We start from the raw sequence: 20,048 nt of genomic DNA, 5'->3' as shown, positions 1-20,048 counted from the left end.
ATTGCCTTAGGTTGGGCCCTATTGTGTGTTGGGGCTAGCCATGCCATTATGTGTGACTTCATTGTTCTATTGTGTCGGATTGGTGCCATGAGTGGTTGGTAGATATTGGATTTTGTTTTATCATCTTTATTTTGATATAGCTGGGATACCCATTGTCGGTATTTGCACTCGGATATATTGTTGGCGTACCCATTGTTGGTACTTTGTGATTCGGTTATATTATTGGCATACCCACTGTTGGTATTTGTGATTCGGATATATTGTTGGCGTACCCCTTGTTGGTACTTGTGATTGAGCATGATTACTGATATGATTCATTCATTGCACGCACTCTCATTTTCATGATGCACTTTTGAGGTATTGATGATATTTGACGAAACACTTGATGAGCTGGGCTCAGTTTTACTTGAGTGACGTGAGATGGCCGATGTCCGATGTTCATCCCGGAATCGTTGATTGAGTGAAATTGATACTTGATAAAACTCTTTTTACTTGAGTGATATGAGATGGCCGATGTCCGATAATCAATTTCGGAATCGTTGTTGCATGGTTGATATCCGAGGACTAGTTCTGGAATCGTTGTTAGTGCATGGACTCCGCTGCTCCCCCAGAGTGGTACCGTTGAGAACCCCCCGTAGGCAAAGATCCGGGGTCCGTCTGTCTGTTAGGCAAAGATCCGGGATGGGTGGCACTTAGACTTCGCGAGTCACGCTAGGTTGGGCTACTGAGACGTCGATATTTTCTTCCGGAGTACATGTGTACACCGCATTTACATGGCATTGCATTGCCTTCATACCATTATTGCATTGCATTGCATTATGACTTGATTGTGATGCTTTGCGATTGTATTGTGATGTTGGAATGGATTGGATATATTTGGACTTGGCATATTTAGAATTAGATGTTTTACATAGGCGATGATGGATACTTGGAATTGATTATATTGTCCTATGCTTGTTGGTTTACTGCTTATCTGCTTTATTATCTGAATTGTGTTAGCTATGCTTAGTCGGCCGATGATACCTACCAGTATTGTTGTATTGTACTGACCTGCACTTGCTGCATTCTTTTATGAATGCAGATTATCAGGTCGGATCCACTTCCGTAACGCGTGGCTGATCGTCGCTTCAGCTTTCTCTTGAGTTTCCAGGGTAATCGTCCACTGCCTTGAAGACTTTTCCATCTTATGTCCTATTCTATTCAGACACATAGACACTTTATGTATTAGTATTCCAAATTATATTGTTTTCGTCTAGATGCTCTTGTGTTATTCAGATGAAACCCTGGGGGTGTTTATCGTTATTCCGCACTATTCTACTACTTATATATATACGTATTTACTCCATTTCGTTGCTTTAATTCATTCTTTTATATATCTATTCATTGTTGGGTTGAGGGTTCGCTTACCAAGGTGGGAAGTTATGTGCCCGCACGACTTTGGCAAAATAGGTCGTGACAAATTTTCACAATTAATTGTATAATTGTTTTAAATTATTTTCTGATTTAAGATCGGAAAATGCCTTTATATTAATAGCAAAATTATGTAGATTATTTTTTAAATAACTTAATATATATTTGAAATTATTTTGCCAAATGGCATGGCAAAATATTTCAGAATAATTTTGTAAAATCATTTTTATTTATAAAAATACATATTTCACGCTGTTTCAAATTCAAGAACTCTGGGTAATTAAAATAAATTACTGGAGGTCAAAAATTATGTGTCAACATAAAGATGTTGACAAGTGGATCAAGAATTACATATACAATTTGAATTACGGTAGAATATTGGAAATAATAATTCAAAATTGTAGGAAACCAAAATTGGTTAGGATTTAATATTCTAATCCATGTCCAGTTAGGATTTCTAGTCAATTTAGTATAGGAATAGGTTTTCCTGTTTTAAGTTAGAGTGGGTTTCTTACTATAATAAAAAAGGTGCTACTAACTATTTTCATAATAAGAGAACAAGAGTGATTGTGGAGATTGTAGAGAGCGTCTAGAGATTTATAAAGTTTATCAATAAAATATTTTCCTTCAATCCCTATTTTTTGTACAAATTAAAGGACTAGAAAGAAAGAACAATTGATACTTTATAGTGGGCACCATCCTCATGAAAGTTCGGCACGTAAAGGGCATGTTTTTTAAGTCAAAATTTTAAAAGGGGTTGTGGACTACACGATAAACCAAAAGGAATTTATCGTGTACTAGTCCACGATTTTTAGCCTCCTTTAACGGCCTCCTCTACCGTCTGTCTGTGAGTCCCCAATTTAAAAAAAAAAAAAAAAAAAAAAAACTAAGAGCAAATCGTGTAGAGGTATACGATTTGCCTTATGTTTTTTTTTTTCAATAAACACATACTAATAAAAAAGAAAAATATGATAGTTAGTCCTTTTATTTGAAAACCATAATAAAAAGGAATTTTGTCCTTCTAATATATAACTATCATATTTAATACATTTGAATTGTGTGATTTAATTAATCCTTTTATGTAGGATGTGTGTGTATATATATATATATATATATATGGACTATTTTTATAATGATATTACCGTCAAATATGAAGTAACCTTACAAGTATATCATAACATATGGGTAATTAAGTAACGAAACAGCAATAATTATGGTAAATTTATGAATATGACTAACAAAAGTATCAAAAAATGCACATTATAATTAATTAAGATTAAATATGCTTAATCAGATATTGAATTAAGTATAAAATTTACCACTTAGGGTTAATTACTTACCATATCACATGCAATCTAAGAAATTTTCTTATTTATTATTATCCAAAATGAAGCCATCTAACAAATTCAAAATGTAATCTAAGCTTTTTCTCATATAATCTAAAGTCTAAACAGTTTGAGCAAACAATTTGAGAACTTAAATTTTGATGATTCAACAAAAAAATCTAACCCTTTTTCAATTTTGATGACAAAATTCCTTTTTATTATGGTTGGCAAATAAAAGGACTAACTATCATATTTTTCTCTTTTATTATGTGTTTATTGAAACAAAAAAAAAAACATAAGGCAAATCGTGTACCCCTACACGATTTGCTATTTTTTTTTTAAATGCTTTGCAAATCGTGTAGCAAGAAAAATATTTTAAAAAAAAAAATGGGGACTCACAGATGAACGGTAGAGGAGGCCGTTAAAGGAGGCTACAAATCTTGGACTAGTACACGATAAACCCCTTTTGGAATTTTGGCTTAAAAAACATGCCCTTTAGGCGCTGGACTCATCCTCATGATTCACAATTGGGTTTTAGAGGAGATCTTGATGACTCTCGATCTTCGGTTTATTGAGCTCCTTGGAGAAATAAGATTTAGTTCTTATTTTGTTAGATCTTGTAACAATTCCTATTGACATAAAATGTCAAATCTACACATGTATATTCTATTGGATTTATTTATAGAGACAAATCAAGATTTCGATTTTTCAATTTACCTAAGGCAGTGAAGCTTCTCTTGCAATGGTCTTCAATTTCGTCAATTGACCTACAGATTATGTACTCTCCTACCTAGTTTTTATACTTTTTTTGTTGATTGATTGCAATAAGTTCTTGACAACTGTTACAAACTTTTCATTCTCTATTACAACAATAAGGATATCCTTTATGTTTCAACTTTTCATTATCCTCCTTAATTGGAGGTTAATAGATGCAGAAGAGGTATTTAGTAGATTATTATGCCAAGAAATGAAGGAAAAATTTCAAAAAAATGAGAAAAAAAGATAAATAGAAACGCTGGTCATAGAGAGGTGTCATATCACCTTGTACATGCTAGCATTATATTATATATAGATTGGTAAATTTCATGCATTGTATGTAAAAGCTACTAGTATAATTATTTCATTATTAAGTAATTATAGATCAAAGGTAATGATAAGCATTAATGTAGATATAAATATAATAGCTAACAGGCTATCACATGTTATAATTTACTAAGAAAAAGAATTTACATTATCAATATATATAAATTAGATCTAATTAATTTAAATAAATAAAATTCCAATTTAAGTATCTTACTTTTCTTTTTGGTATGTTCAAAACAAAGAATTTCTTTTTATATTTAATAAGTTGACAAGTCAAATATCATAAATTGTAAGTATATAATCACAAGATTCAAAGAATATTTTGGTACATTATTATACACATTTTTAATTTAAAATTATAAAATTTAAATTTTTATTTTATTTTTAAAATTTCGTATCTAATCAAATTAAGACACTTAAATTGAGATGAATGTATATTAATTTTATCATTTTCAAATGTCAAAGATGGTCGATAAGCTTAAGAAGTTAAGTGCTCTAGAAAATACACTCTCCAAAAGAAAAGGAAAGAAGGAAGAGAGGCAGAACTACCCACTAAAATGATTCACAAGCTGCCACATCAGTAGAAAGAAAACCCGCACGAGTTATGGATAAACTTCAGATTTGGAATATACTTTTCTTAACCATATCCACTTGGGCCCCATAAAACAGCTGGGATATTTGGAACTCAAACAAACGTGTTTTTTAGCGCCATAGAAAAATACTTTTTAACATTACTGCTTCACTTCCCCTATAAATAGAGCCCACCTCTCACACTGACCATAAAGAGAGAAAAAAAAAAAAAAAAAAAAACACTACTTGAAGAAAACATCAAACACTACTTTTTACTCTCTCAACCAGCAGTGACTGACCAAGAATGGATATTTTTCGAAGCTATTATTCGGACCCACTTACTGATTCATCATCAACATCTGATAACAGCGGCTCCCCTAGTAGAGCTAATCTTACTGAATATTCGTCAGTTATGTTAGCTTCAAACAACCCCAAGAAGCCATCAGGGAGAAAGAAGTTTCAGGAAACTCGACATTCAGTATACAGGGGAGTCAGGAAGAGGAACTCTGGCAAGTGGGTTTGTGAAGTCAGAGAACCCAATTCAAAATCAAGAATTTGGCTTGGCACACACCCAACAGTAGAAATGGCGGCTAGAGCTCATGATGTGGCGGCTTTAGCATTAAGAGGTCGTTCTGCTTGTTTGAACTTTGCCGACTCTGCTTGGAGGTTGCCAATCCCCGCTTCCGCCGAGTCCAAGGATATTCAAAAGGCGGCTGCTGAGGCCGCCGAAGCCTTCCGACCATTGGAAGGAATTTTAGGAGAATCTGACAATACTTCTGAAATGTCTGAAAGTACAGTTTCAGAAGAATCTAGCAGTACTCCTGAAACGACTGAGATTATGTTCTTTATGAATGAGGAAGCACCAGAGAGTAGGTTCTTTATGGATGAGGAAGCGCTCTTCTATATGCCTGGGTTAATTACTAATATGGCGGAAGGACTAATGCTACCTCCACCTCAATGTTTAGAAATAGAAGATCATGCGGAAGCTGATGCAGAAATGATTGACATGTCTTTATGGAGCTATTCTCTATAAATAACTATGGCTTTTAATACTCCTTTGACAGTTTATATGCACTGGAAATGCTCATTGTGAAGCTCCTTAAATAAGGATTTAAGAGTTATTCCTCGTATCGTACTCAATATTTGGACGGTACGGATGTAAACATGTCATTTTGATATATATTAAAAGAACTGAAATTTCTAACTTTTTTAGCTTTTGGAGTATCTAAATTTTAATGTTTTGAGCCGATGTTAGCGAAGATTATGCAAGCTTTATAAGTATTGCGGAGTGCACCATCGTACCCGTGCATGCATTCTCATCATTGGAACCAACTGAGTAGTTCTTTTGAAAGAATTCCATTTGTGTCCCCAGCTCCTTCAGTCTAAGCTTATATACGTGTTTTCCTTAAAAGTCTAAGCTTTCTGTGTGGGCCATTTCTTCTTAAGATGTGGCTGACAATTTTTCTTATACGTGATAACTCTTATTCTAACACCATTTGCAAAACGACAAGCACTTTTATTCGTCAAGTAGTATTTACTGGTACCTCCAAATTCCACTTGTCTAACAAAGAGTAAGCCTCACTCACATAACTTTTTAATATCAAGTAGTAGTATATACTTGGTGGAACCTACCAATTCTACTTGTCTAATAACAAAGAGTGAGCCCCACAACTTCTTCTTTTTTGGGGTGTGTCGTTTCACCCAAAATAAAAAAAACTCAACACAAATTTGTCTTGATGTTTGCAGAGTGTAGTATCATATGAAACACATCAAACTTCATAGCAGTTCAGTTTAGTTCAAAATGTCTACTCACATCTCTCAAACCTTCTTTGAGCTTCATGTATTTGTTTTCTGGAACAGCCAGCAAGATCTCCTTTAGGCAGGTACTCGTATACACGATAAGATCGCAGTCTTTTCCCTTCTAGTGTCCAAAGAGGATTTTTGCTAGAAGGAAAGGTCCTTACCTTCAATAAAAGTCATGAAAAGGTGTATGTTTTCGATGAAAAGAGTGGCTGGAAAACAGAAGGGAAAAAAGAATTTTGTAGAAGGAGCTTTAGAGAAAGAGGGGCTTCCATACCTAAGCTTGGGCATTGTATTATACCTTAGTGTGATTGGTGCTGCAAATTTCATTAGCAGCCTCTTGATAACCATTGTCGATCGTATCACACAAAACATTGACAAAAGTTTCTTTGGCACGGCTCTAAACAGCAGCCGGCTTGATGCGCTAATGGGGATAATCGTGAAGCAATGATTTAGTTTACGTACATAATCCTCAAGCTTTATTTTTTGAATTTCACTGAACTAGTAATATTCAATGTATTGTGGTAAGCTATAAGGAAATAAAATTCCTCCATTTCCTGTTCAATCCGTGTCACTTGATCAATTGCTTTCCTCTATAAAGACAATATGAGATATTAACAATAAGAATGCCTAGTACAATTCGGACTGAGAAAAAGTTGTGCCATTAAATTCCAACAGGGTGAGTTTAGCATGGAGGAAAGTAGTTCTCGTGGAAATGCTTTCCATGAACAATAGTATTCAGCTAGCTTGGAAAAAGATTTTCTAGATCATTTTCCAGTGTTTGATTGGCTCCCCATAAAATCTCTGCTCCAAAGAGGTGCGAGGAAAGAAAGAGGAGTCCGGAACCAAAATGCCCCAAAAAAACACTTTGAACCAAAATACCTCAACAAAAAAAATGTTACAAAATTACCTTTAGCGCAGTAATTTACTGCGCTAAAGTAATTCTCGGAGACGGAGCCGTTAACTACTTTAGCGCAGTATTTTACTGCGTTATAGAAGCTGTTAAAAAAAAAATCTATAACGCAATAAATACTGCGTTATAGAAACAGTACCAAAAAAGAAAAAAAAAATTGGCCAACTTTATTTTTTGCAACACTTAGTGTTTTTTTTCATACTTTGACCAATGATTAGTCGTGTGTCAAGACTCCGAAACGTCAATATTTTATATAGAACCTGATATTTTTTTCTGCGTACAATAATGTAGGCTCAATACATCAAGGATACGTAAACATTCGGATCGTCATTTAAGGGGTTGAAAAGATGCCCGAAGTAAGTTTTGTTTGTAAACTTTAGGTTTAAGTGTTCTATATACATAGATGTCCATTTTTGTTTGAAGACTTATTGTCATTAGCTTAAAGTTTTTTATTTTTAGGGTTTAGATTTAAGTGGGTTATTTTTTAAAGCGTAACTTTATTTCGAATATACGCGGTTTTTTGCGCTCGGACGTCCGATTTACGCGATTTTTTTTTCGCAACATATTCGAAAGAAAGTTACGCATTAAAAAATAACACACTTAAGGAACTTAGTGTTTTTTTTTTGCATAAAAAGATCGCAACATCTTGTTTTAATAAATCTTTTCTTTGCAGCGCTTAGTGTTTTTTGCATACTTTGACCAACGATTAGTCGTGTGTCAAGACTCCGAAACGTCAATATCTTATATAGAACCTGATATTTTTTTCTGCGTACTATAATGTAGGCTCAATACATCAAGGATACGTAAACGTTCGGATCGTCGTTTTAGGGGTTGAAAAGGTACCTGAAGTAAGTTTTGTTTAAGGTTTAAGTGTTTTATTTTTTATGGTTTTGATTTAAGCGTGTTATTTTTTAATCAAGACATAACTTTATTTTGAATATAAATATAATTCTAAAAAATATAGGGAGAAAAGCTAATTGTAAAGTGGTCAAACTTTAGATGGTCATAACTTTGCGCTCGGACGTTCGATTTACGCGTTTTTTTAACTTGCGTAGTTTTTCGAGATCTATGCGGACAAAAAAAAAATTGGCCAACTTTATTTTTTGCAACACTTAGTGTTTTTTTCCATACTTTGACCAATGATTAGTCGTGTGTCAAGACTCCAAAACGTCAATATTTTATATAGAACCTGATATATTTTTTTTGCGTACAATAATGTAGGCTCAATACATCAAGGATACGTAAACACTCGGATCGTCATTTTAGGGGTTGAAAAGGTGCCCGAAATAAGTTTTATTTGTAAACTTTAGGTTTAAGTGTTCTATATATATAAATGTCCATTTTTGTCTGAAAACTTGTTGTCATTAGCTTAGAGTTTTTTATTTTTAGGGTTTAGATTTAAGTGTGTTATTTCTTAAAGCGTAACTTTATTTCGAATATACGCGATTTTTTGCCCTCGGACGTTCGATTTACGTGATTTTTTGCAACATATTCAAAAGAAAGTTACGCATTAAAAAATAACACACTTAAGGAACTTAGTGTATTTTTTCATAAAAAGATTGCAACATCTTATTTTAATAAATCTTTTCTTTGCAGCGCTTAGTGTTTTTTCCATACTTTAACCAACGATTAGCGTGTGTCAAGATTCTGAAACGTCATTATCTTATATAGAACCTGATATTTTTTTCTGCGTACCATAATGTAGGCTCAATACATCAAGGATACGTAAACGTTCGAATCGTCGTTTTAGGGGTTGAAAAGGTACCCGAAGTAAGTTTTGTTTAAGGTTTAAGTGTTTTATTTTTTAAGGTTTTGATTTAAGCGTGTTATTTTTTAATCAAGACATAACTTTATTTTGAATATAAATATAATTCTAAAAAATATAGGGAGAAAAGCTAGTTGTAAAGTGGTCAAACTTTCGATGGTCATAACTTTGCGCTCGGATGTCCAATTTACTCGTTTTTTTTTTTTTTTTGAACTTGCGTAGTTTTTCAAGATCTATGCGGACACACAGCCGCAAGGCGGTTTGGCCGAGCCGATTTTTAAAAAACATCTTTTATCCCATTCAATTTCAATTTTTCCCCAAATTGACGTGAAATTTTCAGTTTTATTTACTTATAAGATGATGATACGCAATAGATTTCAACGTAAAAATCTCGGGGTAATGTAGCTGTGAATGTCAATTTCACTTATGCGGTTTCAATTTTTGAAAATAAAGCTGACTAATTTCCTCGACATATAAAGTTGACTAAAATAACCTTACAGTCAAACACTAAATTTTTTCAAACAAAACTTATTTCGGGTACCTTTTCAACCCCTAAAATGACGATCCGAACGTATACGTATCCTTAATGTATTGAGCCTACATTATTGTACGCAGAAAAAAATATCAGGTTCTATATAAAATATTGACGTTTCGGAGTCTTGACACACGACTAATCGTTGGTCAAAGTATGAAAAAACACACTAAGTGTTGCAAAAAAAAAAAATTGTCAAATTTTTTTTTTTTTTAGTGCTCGCTATTTTACTGCACTATACATACAAAAAAAATATTCTTTAGCACAGTAAAATACTGCGCTAAAGCAGTTAAAAACCTTTTGGCAACGGCTTTATTTTCAATAAATCTAAACCCTAAAAATAAAAAACCTTAAGCTAATGACAACAAGTCTTCAAACAAAAATGGACGTCTATGTATATAGAACACTTAAACCTAAAGTTTACAAACAAAACTTACTTCGGGCACCTTTTCAACCCCTAAAATGACGATCCGAATGTTTACGTATCCTTGATGTATTGAGCCTACATTATTGTACGCAGAAAAAAATATCAGGTTCTATATAAAATATTGACGTTTCGGAGTCTTGACACACGACTAATTATTGGTCAAATAATGAAAAAAAAACACTAAGTGTTATAAAAAATAAAATTGGCCAATTTTCTTTTTTTGGTCCTGTTTCTATAACGCAGTATTTTACTGCGTTATAGATTTTTTTTTTTTTTAACAGCTTCTATAACATAATAAAATACTGCGCTAAAGCAGTTAACGGCTCCGTCTCTGTAAACTACTTTAGCGCAGTAAATTACTACGTTAAAGATAGTTTTGTAATATTTTTTTTATTGGGATATTTTGATTCAAATTAAATTTTTTGGGGCATTTTGATTCCAGACTCAAAAAAGAGATCGACACCGAAACGAAGAAAGATTCACAATTTGCCACATCACCAGAAAACCACACGAGTTTGAGGCACACTTATAAAGACTTGGAATTTACTTTTCTCAAAACAATCCACTTGTCCCATCCCAAACAGCTGGGATATTTTGAACCATAAAAAAATCCAGCGTGTCCGTTTTCAGCCACAAACACCGTGTTTTTTTGCGTCATCAAATGTTTTAGCTTCACTGCTTCACTTATCATAGTAGCTACACATCCACGATATGTAGAGCCCACCTCTCACAATCATCATAACGAAAAATCCTCCACCTTTAGAAATATCCAAGAATACTTTTTACTCTATCGACCAGCAGGGCCCAAAAATGGATATTTTTCCAAGCTATTATTTAGACCCACTTACCGAATCATCATCAACGTGTAGTACTTTGAAAAGACTTTCATTCCGGTCCGAGCTTCTTTCGGTGGGCCGTTTCGCTTTATGGTTATGGCTGGCAATTTTTTGCCTTAACTCACTCAACGCCATTCTGCAAAATAAGCACTCTTAAACATCAAATAGCATCTATCGCCCTGCTGGTTGGGACCTACAAATTCCACTTGTTGTTTAATAAAGAATGAGCCCCACAAAACTTTTGTTGATTGTGTCTCACCTAAAATAGCCAAAAAAAAATAGTTTCAGCACTGATTGTGTCTCACCCAAAATAGCCATAAAAAAATTCAGCACTAGTTCGTCTGAAGTTTGCAGAGTAGAGCAGGCCAATTTAGTTCAAAATTTGTTCTGGAACAGCCAACAAGGTCTTCTTTAGCTTTGGGATATCAGAAACGTTGACATATAGCGAGGACGCAATATCCCAGTTTAATTAGCACATCACTAAATGGGAAGACATAATGATCTGATAACACAGCACAGAAACACAACTGTTGAGAGGGATAATCCATGTTTTAAGACAGATATTCGTATACACGATAATCGGAGTCTTTGCCCTTGCAGTATTCAAAGAGGGTTTTTTTTTTTCTAGATGGAAAAGTGCTTACCCTCAACCAAAGTCAAGGTAGACAGGGGCGTATATAGCATAATAAGTGGGGTTCAATTGACTCCTAATTTTTGATGCGGAGCATAAATTTATATTTAAAAAATTATTAAAATTGTAATAAATAGTAAATATGAACCCATAACTTTAAAAATATAATGAGTCGACAAATCTTAAAATTTAACTCTTAAAATTTAAATCCTGAATCCGCCTATGACGGTGGGTACTGCTTCTGCGTGTGCAGTCAAGAAAGGTGTAAATTTTCAGATGAAAATTAAGTTTGGCCGTAAAACGAGATCGGAAGAGAAAAAACAAAAAAGTTCTATAGGAAGCACTGGAAAATAGGGGCTCCCATTCCTTGTGTGTTTTGTGAAGGAGAAAAAGATCTTCCTAAATCCATTTTGAAAATGAATCAAATATTTGTACAAAAAACTTAAAATACAGGATACATATACCTTAAATGGCAACATTCGACTAAGATGCCCCACGAAATTTTTACTCAAAAAAGGAAGTAAGGAAGAAAGAAAGAGATCAAGACAGAAACTAAGAAAGATTCACAATTTGCCACATCAGCAAATTCCCACACAAGTTTGAGGCACACTTATGAAGACTTGGAATTTACTTTTCTGAAACCAATCCACTCGTCCGATCCCATAAAAGAGCTGGGATATTTTGAACCATTTGAACCAATAAAATTATCCAGCGTGTCCATTTTCAGCCTCAAACACCGTGTGTTTTTTTTCTCTTTGCGTCATAAATGTTTTAGCTTCACTGCTTCACTTATCACAGTAGCTACACATCCACTATATATAGACCCACCCCTCACATTCATCATAATTCATAAATAAAAAACCTCTACCTTAAGATATCCAAGACTACTTTTTACTCTCTCTGCCAGCAGGGACCAAAAATGGATATTTTTCCAAGCTATTATTCGGACCCACTTACCGAATCATCATCAACTGAATATTCGTCAGTTATGTTAGCTTCAGACAATCCCAAGAAGCCAGCAGGAAGGAAGAAGTTTCAGGAAACTCGACATCCAGTATACAGGGGAGTCAGGAAGAGAAATTCAGGAAAATGGGTTTGTGAAGTCAGAGAACCCAATAAGAAATCAAGAATTTGGCTTGGCACTTACCCAACGGTAGAAATGGCGGCAAGAGCTTATGACGTAGCGGCTATAGCATTAAGAGGTCGTTCTGCTTGCTTGAACTTTGCTGACTCTGCTTGGAGGTTGCCTACCCCGACTTCCTCTAACACCAAAGATATTCAAAAGGCGGCCGCTGAGGCCGCCGAATCTTTCCGACCAGTAGAGTCGGAAAGAGTTTTAGGAGAATGCACTCTTGAAATGCCACAAAGTATGTCCTTTGTGGATGAGGAAGCATTGTTCTGCATGCCGGGATTACTTGCGGATATGGCCGAAGGACTAATGCTACCTCCACCTCAATGTTTAGAATTCGAAGATCATGCCGAAGCTTATGCTGACATGTCTTTATGGAGCTATTCAATATAAGCAACTCTCTGGTTATATTACTTCTTTGACAGTTCAATATGCAATGGGAATGCTCAATGTGAAGTTCCTTAAATAAGGATATTTAGGTGATATTCCAAGTTTTGTACTCAATATTTTGATGGAAGGGATGTATAGAAGTGAAAAAGAAAAAAAACATGTACTAGTAGCACTTAGTGCGTAGTCCTATATATGTCAGCATGGTCATCTAATAATTTGTTGACCTGGTTTAGACAAGTGAGAGAAAATTGGCTTTGTCATTTTCAAGCCATTGTATTTGAATGAAAGACTTGCTCAAGAAGTTAATATAGGAGATATTTCATCTGTAAAAAATGTTCAGTATATTCAATGATTTGATATTAAAAAAGTTGAAGTTTCTAACTTCTTTTGTAGTATCTCTTTGAGTAATTAAATTTTAATATTTTGAGCCGATGTAAGCTAAGATTATGCAAGCAATGCTGAAATTAAAACTATTGCGGAGTGCACTACCGGAGCTATGTCTCATCATTAGAACCAATGAGTAGTTCTTTTGAAAGACTTCCATTTGTGTCCCAGCTCCTTCGCTTTAGGTTCTACCCATATTTAATATAAAAACATAAAATTCGAAAGTCTTTTTTATTTTTTTAAATTTTATGTCAAGTTAAAACCAAAGGTATATTTTGAGACGGACGAGGTACCTGTTTTCCTTAAAAGTAGTCATTCTTTATATGGGCCATTTCTCTTTATGATTTGTGGCTGTTAATTTTTTGTGATAACTTATTCCATTCGGCAAAACGACAAGCACTTTTAATCATCAAGTAGTATCTACCGGTGGAGACCTCCACTTGTCCAACATAGAGTGTGCTTCACACGACTTTTGTTGGTTATGTCTTGCCAAAAAAAAATCTACAAGCAAATTTTATTTTGAATCTCATTTGCGATGTCATGCTTGTGTGATCCCTTTATTACTAGACACTTGGACTAGTGGTTCCACTTTCAGCATTTTGCTTTCACCTTTTTCCATCTCTCTCTTCCTTTCATTTTCTTTGTTTTTACCAGTAGCCAATGTAAATTCTGTTTTTGCTTCTCCATTTCTTGTCCTCAAGAAATCAATTTTAAATGGTAATTCAACTATCTATACATGTTATCCTTTTAGACATGTAGGTTATTTTTTTTTCTAATGTTTTAGCACTTTCATTGAAGGAAAAAAACGCTGTCGTTGAATAACGAAATTGTGAAATCTCTAAGGGATCGTTTGGTATGTAGACAAAAGTATCTCAGGATTATAATTTTGGGACTAATTTATCCCATCTCTTGGGACTGATTTATCTCATCTCAATCAGTTCCAAGAGATGGGATAAAATAATCTCAAGATTAATGGGATAAGATGGGATATCCCATCTTTAAGTTTGGGATGCACTTTATACTTTCTTTGATACAAGGTATAAATTTATCCCAGGATAATTTTTTACCTTCTACCAAACATGATACAAAATTAATTCCATAGTTAATATTGGGATATCCCAGCTAATATTGTGTACAAAATTATGCATTGCTGCTTGTTGCCGATGGGTTTCACAGAAACAGCATCAAAACTTAATTATTTGTCGAGGCCGTTAATGGTGTTCTTCCTTTATGTTTCTTTTTATTTTCTTGAAAGTAATTTATGGATTTGAATGACATTCAAAAAATGATGGAATTACTTGAGAGAAGAAGAATAAAGAGAAAGAATTACTACTACTTAGTTTTAAAGTGCTTGATTATTGAATAACCGGTGGTAAAGATAAAGGTAACATAAATCTGGACTAACGGAAAGAGAGAGAGAGTGTAATATGGTGGGGCTGAGGCTAGGTCGTTTTTTTGCTGGAAGTTGGACCCGTAATCCACTTGGCAAAATATGGGGCTTAAATTCCTTATGGGTGTGGCGTCTCTGTATGTGTTTTGTGAAGGACAAAAAATCTATTTTGAAAGGGAATCAAACGTTTGTACAAAAAAAAAAAAAAAAAAAACTTAAAATGCAGGATACACCACTTAAATGGCAAAATTCGAATAAGATGCCTTTTTACTTCAAAAAGAGGCAGAAACCAGAAATATTCACAAGTTGCCACACGAGTTAGATACACACTCATAACTTGGAATTTACTACTTTTCTGAAACCAATCCACTTGTCCCCGTGAGATTCCTATTTACTGGACGTGCTCCACGTGGTCCACTAGTTTCTTTCATTATTTCTTGCAAAGGGCAGGTAGTTGCAATTTACAAATGATGCTAACTGTTAATTAAACCGTGTATTAATGCAAGTGAGTGAATGAGCGAGTGTAGTTCAGTAAGACAAAAATATCAATGGCTTCAAGTATTTGAAAGGTCAACTATTTTAACTTATTTTTCAACATGATCTTTACATTTGGACTCTCCCCTATAGGAGGATACAACTGATTTGTCATTTAGTCCTACACCACAACTCCAAAAGGCACTCAACCTTCACCTTCCACAGGTTTTACCTGCCGTTAATTGATCCCGAGTAATTGGCTCTGATTATCCTCCTCGTAATATATTCATGTTCAAATTAAATACGTCCAAACTGGTTATTTAATTTCTCTGACATTGGTCAATTGTCATCATTTGACTTCTTTGAGGGCTCGTCAAACTTGTCCTTCTATAAACTCTCCTCACTCATCAACACAATTTCTGTACTTTCCATTACTTTAAGAACCCATTTACTAATCAACCTCGACAATTCTTCTATTGAGAGAAAGATCAATAAAGTGAGAAAAATGGAATTCATCCAATTTTCTCAAGTTGCTAGCCTATTAGGCATGGTCACCATTTTCTCTTTGTTATGCAAAATATTATATTCTTGGTGGATTCTGCCTAAACTGACATATCGGAAGCTAAAGGCAAATGGGTTTGAAGGAGCAACACCAAGTTTTCCTCTTGGAAATTTTAATGACATGAAGAAGGAGCTAATGCAGAGAGCTTCTGCCACTTCTTCCTCTGCACTTTCAGTTTAAGAAAGTAAAGAAATTTTTTGAATCTTATGATTGTTAACTAAAGATATGTACAATGTACTAAAATATCTTTTAAACTTGTGATCTTAAACATGCTATGTAGAAAATTGAAATTAAAGAGCTATAAAAAAAAAAAATAACGAACTAAAAGGAAAGTAAGACAAATATTTTGAAACACGTGGAGTAGTTAAGTTTAATGCACACAATATCGAAAATATCATTAAGTCACTTGTTAAGTAATTATAGATCAAATTTAATGATAAGCATTAATGTCAATAGAATAACTAATAGGCTATCACATGTTATAATTCACTAATAAAAGAATTTATATTATCAATATATATTTTAAATTTAATTAATTTAAACAAACAATTATAATTGTCTTATGATTTTCAAATGTCGGAGATGGTCAGTAATAGACTAAATAGTCAAATGCTCTAGATAAAGTATACTCTCCAAAAGGAAAGGAAATGAAGGAAGAGGTAGAAACTAGAACGAATCACAAGCTGCCACATAAGTAGAAAGGAAACCCAAACGAGTAAGAGACAGTATACTTAATACTTGGAACCCAATCTACTCGTCCCATAATCCAGACTGTCCACTTTTTAGTTTTTAGCCCCAAAAACAACGTGTTTTGCTTGAGCCATCAAATTTTTTAGCTTCACTTATCACAGTAGTTACACATCCACTATATATAGAGCCACCTCACCCATAAAGAAAAAATCTTTACCTCAAGAAATATCTAAGACTACTTTTTACCCTATCAACCAGCTGTGACTCACCAAGAATGGATATTTTTCGAAGCTATTATTCGGACCCACTTACTGACTCATCATCAACGTCTGATAATAGCAGCTCCACTAATCTTACTGAATATTCATCAGTTATGTTAGCTTCAAACAACCCCAAGAAGCCAGCTGGGAGGAAGAAGTTTCTGGAAACTCGACATCCAGTATATAGGGGAGTCAGGAAGAGGAATTCAGGAAAATGGGTTTGTGAAGTCAGAGAACCCAATAAAAACTCAAGGATTTGGCTGGGGACATACCCAACATTAGAAATGGCGGCAAGAGCTCATGATGTGGCAGCTTTAGCATTAAGGGGTCGTTCTGCTTGCTTGAACTTTGCTGACTCTGCTTGGAGGTTGCCTACCCCGGCTTCCTCTGACACCAAAGATATTCAAAAGGCAGCTGCAGAGGCTGCCGAAGCTTTTCGTCCACGAGAGTCCGAAAGTGCTTCAGGAGAATCATGGACTCCTGAAAGGCCACAGAGTATGTCCTTCGTGGATGAAGAAGAACTCTTCTACATGCCGGGATTACTTGCGGATATGGCTGAAGGACTGATCCTACCTCCACCACCGCAATATTTAGAAATCGAAGACCATGCTGAAGTTGATGCTGACATGTCTTTATGGAGCTATTCTAGATAAACAACTCTGGTTTTTAGAACTTCTTAGACAGTATAGATACAATGGAAATGCTCAATGTGAAGTTCCTTAAATAAGGATTTAGGAGATATTCCTAGTTTCGTACTCAATATTTCGATGGTACGGATGTATGCAAGTTGTCATTTTGATATTAAAAGAACTGAAATTTCCAACTTATTTTCTAGATTTTTAAGTAGCTAAATTTTAGTGTTTTGACCCGATGTAAGCAAAGATTATGCAAACATGCTGAAGTTAAAACTATTCAGGACTGCAGCTCTGGAGCCGTGCATATCCCAGTTTAATTAGCACATCACTAAATGGGAAGACATAATGATCTGATAACACAACACAGAAACACAACTGTTGAGAGGGATAATCCATGTTTTAAGACAGATATTCGTATACACGATAATCGGAGTCTTTGCCCTTGCAGTATTCAAAGAGGGTTTTTTTTTTCTAGATGGAAAAGTGCTTACCCTCAACCAAAGTCACGGTAGACAGGGGCATATATAGCATAATAAGTGGGGTTCAATTTAACTCCTAAAATTTAAATTCTGAATCCGGTGAAAATGAACACGATACACCCTTAAATTAGGCCAAAATAGTAAATATGAGTTTACCTGTAAAGCGGATCGGCATCGCCGGCACTAGCATGAAGGAGTCCAAGAATAGAGGAGAGAATAGCAAGGAATAGAAGCAAACGACACCGTTCCATCGGGATTCGTGATATAGAAGAGAGCAGTTAGTAAAGTCAAAAGGGAAAGAATTGCTATAGAATTAACGGACGAAAGTGAAACTTTGCGTATTGAGTTGACTGATTGTTTTCCATCAATATGTTTGTGTCTTAAAAGGATATTTATTATACAGTGATGAAGTCTTGATTTGAGGATATTAAGCATGTGGAATCGATGAATAACAACGGAGAGAGAGATGGGAGTTGAGGGGGGATTTTGGGAGAAGAGTGAGGTGAGCTGAAAAGCGTGACACCGGTGTGTGTTATGGAATCTCGTGAACAGAGATGCCGTTTCACGATGAGACACGTGGAATATCTTTATATTTTACATGTTTGCCTTCCGTCTTCTTTTTTTTCCCTTATTGCCCTCCATCTTTTTATATACTTGTTATACTTTTCTGAAACCAATCCACTTGTCCCACAAAACAGCTGGGATATTTTGAACCACAAAAAAATCCAGCCTATCTCCTCACAGACCGTGTATTTTAGCGTCCTCGTACTTTTTAGCTTCAACAAATGCTTCACTTCCTCTATAAATACATAGAAAGTAAAAACCTCTACCTGAAGAAATATCCAAGACTACTCTTTACTCTAATTCTCTCTCAACCAACAGTGACCAAAAATGGATATTTTTAGACGTTATTATTCGGACTCACTGACTGACTTATCATCAACGTCTGATAGTAGCAGCTCCACTAATCTTACTGAATATTCATCAATGATGTTAGCTTCAAATAACCCAAAAAAGCGAGCGGGAAGAAAGAAGTTTCAGGAAACTCGACATCCGATATACAGGGGAGTGAGGAAAAGGAATTCCGGAAAATGGGTTTGTGAAGTTAGAGTCAGCGAACCAAATAAAAAATCAAGGATGTGGCTTGGCACTTTTCCAACAGTAGAAATGGCAGCAAGAGCTCATGACGTGGCAGCTATAGCATTGAAGGGTCGTTCTGCTTGCTTGAATTTTGCTGACTCTACTTGGAGGTTGCCTATCCCGGCTTCCTCTGACACCACAGATATTCAGAAGGCGGCTGCTCAGGCCGCTGAATCTTTCCGACCATCGAAGTCAGAAGAAGTGATCAATTCTCCTGAAACGCCAAAGAGTATGTTCTTTATGGATGAGGAAGCGCTCTTTTACATGCCGGGATTACTTGCTGACATGGCCGAAGGACTGATGCTACCTCCACCTCAATGTTTGGAAATTGAAGATCACGCGGAAGCTGATGATGCGGACATGTTTTTATGGAGTTATTCTATCTAAGTAATTCTGGTTATTACTTCTTTGACAGTTTATATGCAATGGAAATGCTCGAAGTTTAGTTCCTTAAGTAAGGATTTAGGAGATATTCCTAGTTTCGCACTCAACATTTGGGTGGTACGGACGTATACAAGTGGTTTTGTAATTTAGTGACATTATGTAGATATTTCCAACCACAAAAAAACATGCACTGAGTTATAGTAGAGTTATAGTAGTAGTAATTAGTCAACATGGTCATCTTATAATTTGTTGACTTTGTTTAAGGCAAGTGAAAATTTTGGGATGTGCGGTCATACAATTCAAGCTCATTGTATTGCAATGAGATAAATTGGGGAGCTATTTCATCTGTCACAAAATGTATATATTCTAGAATGCACTTTAATTTATTTCCATTTTAATACTATTAAACATGTTAAATCTTCCAACTTCTTTCTTATTTCTTTTGAGTATATAGCTAAATTTTACTAGATCGCTCCATTCCAATTTAAGTATTTTATTTTCATTTTTAATCTGTTTTAAAAAGAGCGACTAAGTATCTTATTTTTATTTTTGATTTGTTTTAAAGAGAGCGACTATTTCTATATTTAGTAAGTTACAAATCAAACTCCGTACATGATAAATTTGAAATCACAAAATTTAAAAGAGTACTTAGTACATTACACACATCTTTAGTTTAGAATCGCAAATCATTAAAGACCGGATATAATTAGTGAAGATTATGCAAGCATGCGGAGTGCACCACAGGAGCCATGCATGTTCATCATTGTAACCAACTAGTTCAATATATCGCTGTTGGATTTACAACCACAGAATATTTTGCTGATTGCACTTTAGTAGCC

At 34.8% G+C, this 20,048-nt stretch overlaps 2 protein-coding genes and 2 pseudogenes across 2 annotated transcripts; all 4 read left to right on the top strand.

The window, feature by feature from the left end:
• The first annotated feature begins 4,340 nt into the window (after positions 1-4,340).
• Positions 4,341-5,742, top strand: LOC132634008 (dehydration-responsive element-binding protein 1A-like). The gene has a single exon (XM_060350339.1). It carries the CDS (start codon positions 4,693-4,695, stop codon positions 5,419-5,421), a length of 729 nt encoding a protein of 242 aa, XP_060206322.1. The 5' UTR covers positions 4,341-4,692; the 3' UTR covers positions 5,422-5,742.
• A 6,028-nt stretch (positions 5,743-11,770) lies between these two features.
• LOC132631826 (dehydration-responsive element-binding protein 1C-like) lies at positions 11,771-13,192 on the top strand. Its single transcript, XM_060347525.1, has one exon. It carries the CDS (start codon positions 12,212-12,214, stop codon positions 12,812-12,814), a length of 603 nt encoding a protein of 200 aa, XP_060203508.1. The 5' UTR covers positions 11,771-12,211; the 3' UTR covers positions 12,815-13,192.
• A 3,163-nt stretch (positions 13,193-16,355) lies between these two features.
• LOC132631825 (dehydration-responsive element-binding protein 1A-like) lies at positions 16,356-17,778 on the top strand (annotated as a pseudogene).
• Positions 17,779-18,509: 731 nt separating this feature from the next.
• LOC132631823 (dehydration-responsive element-binding protein 1A-like) lies at positions 18,510-19,612 on the top strand (annotated as a pseudogene).
• The last annotated feature ends 436 nt before the right edge of the window (positions 19,613-20,048 follow it).

This window comes from Lycium barbarum, chromosome 3, assembly GCF_019175385.1.
Source record: "Lycium barbarum isolate Lr01 chromosome 3, ASM1917538v2, whole genome shotgun sequence".
Taxonomy (NCBI): domain Eukaryota; kingdom Viridiplantae; phylum Streptophyta; class Magnoliopsida; order Solanales; family Solanaceae; genus Lycium; species Lycium barbarum.
This window is presented reverse-complemented; position numbering and strand designations above follow the sequence as displayed.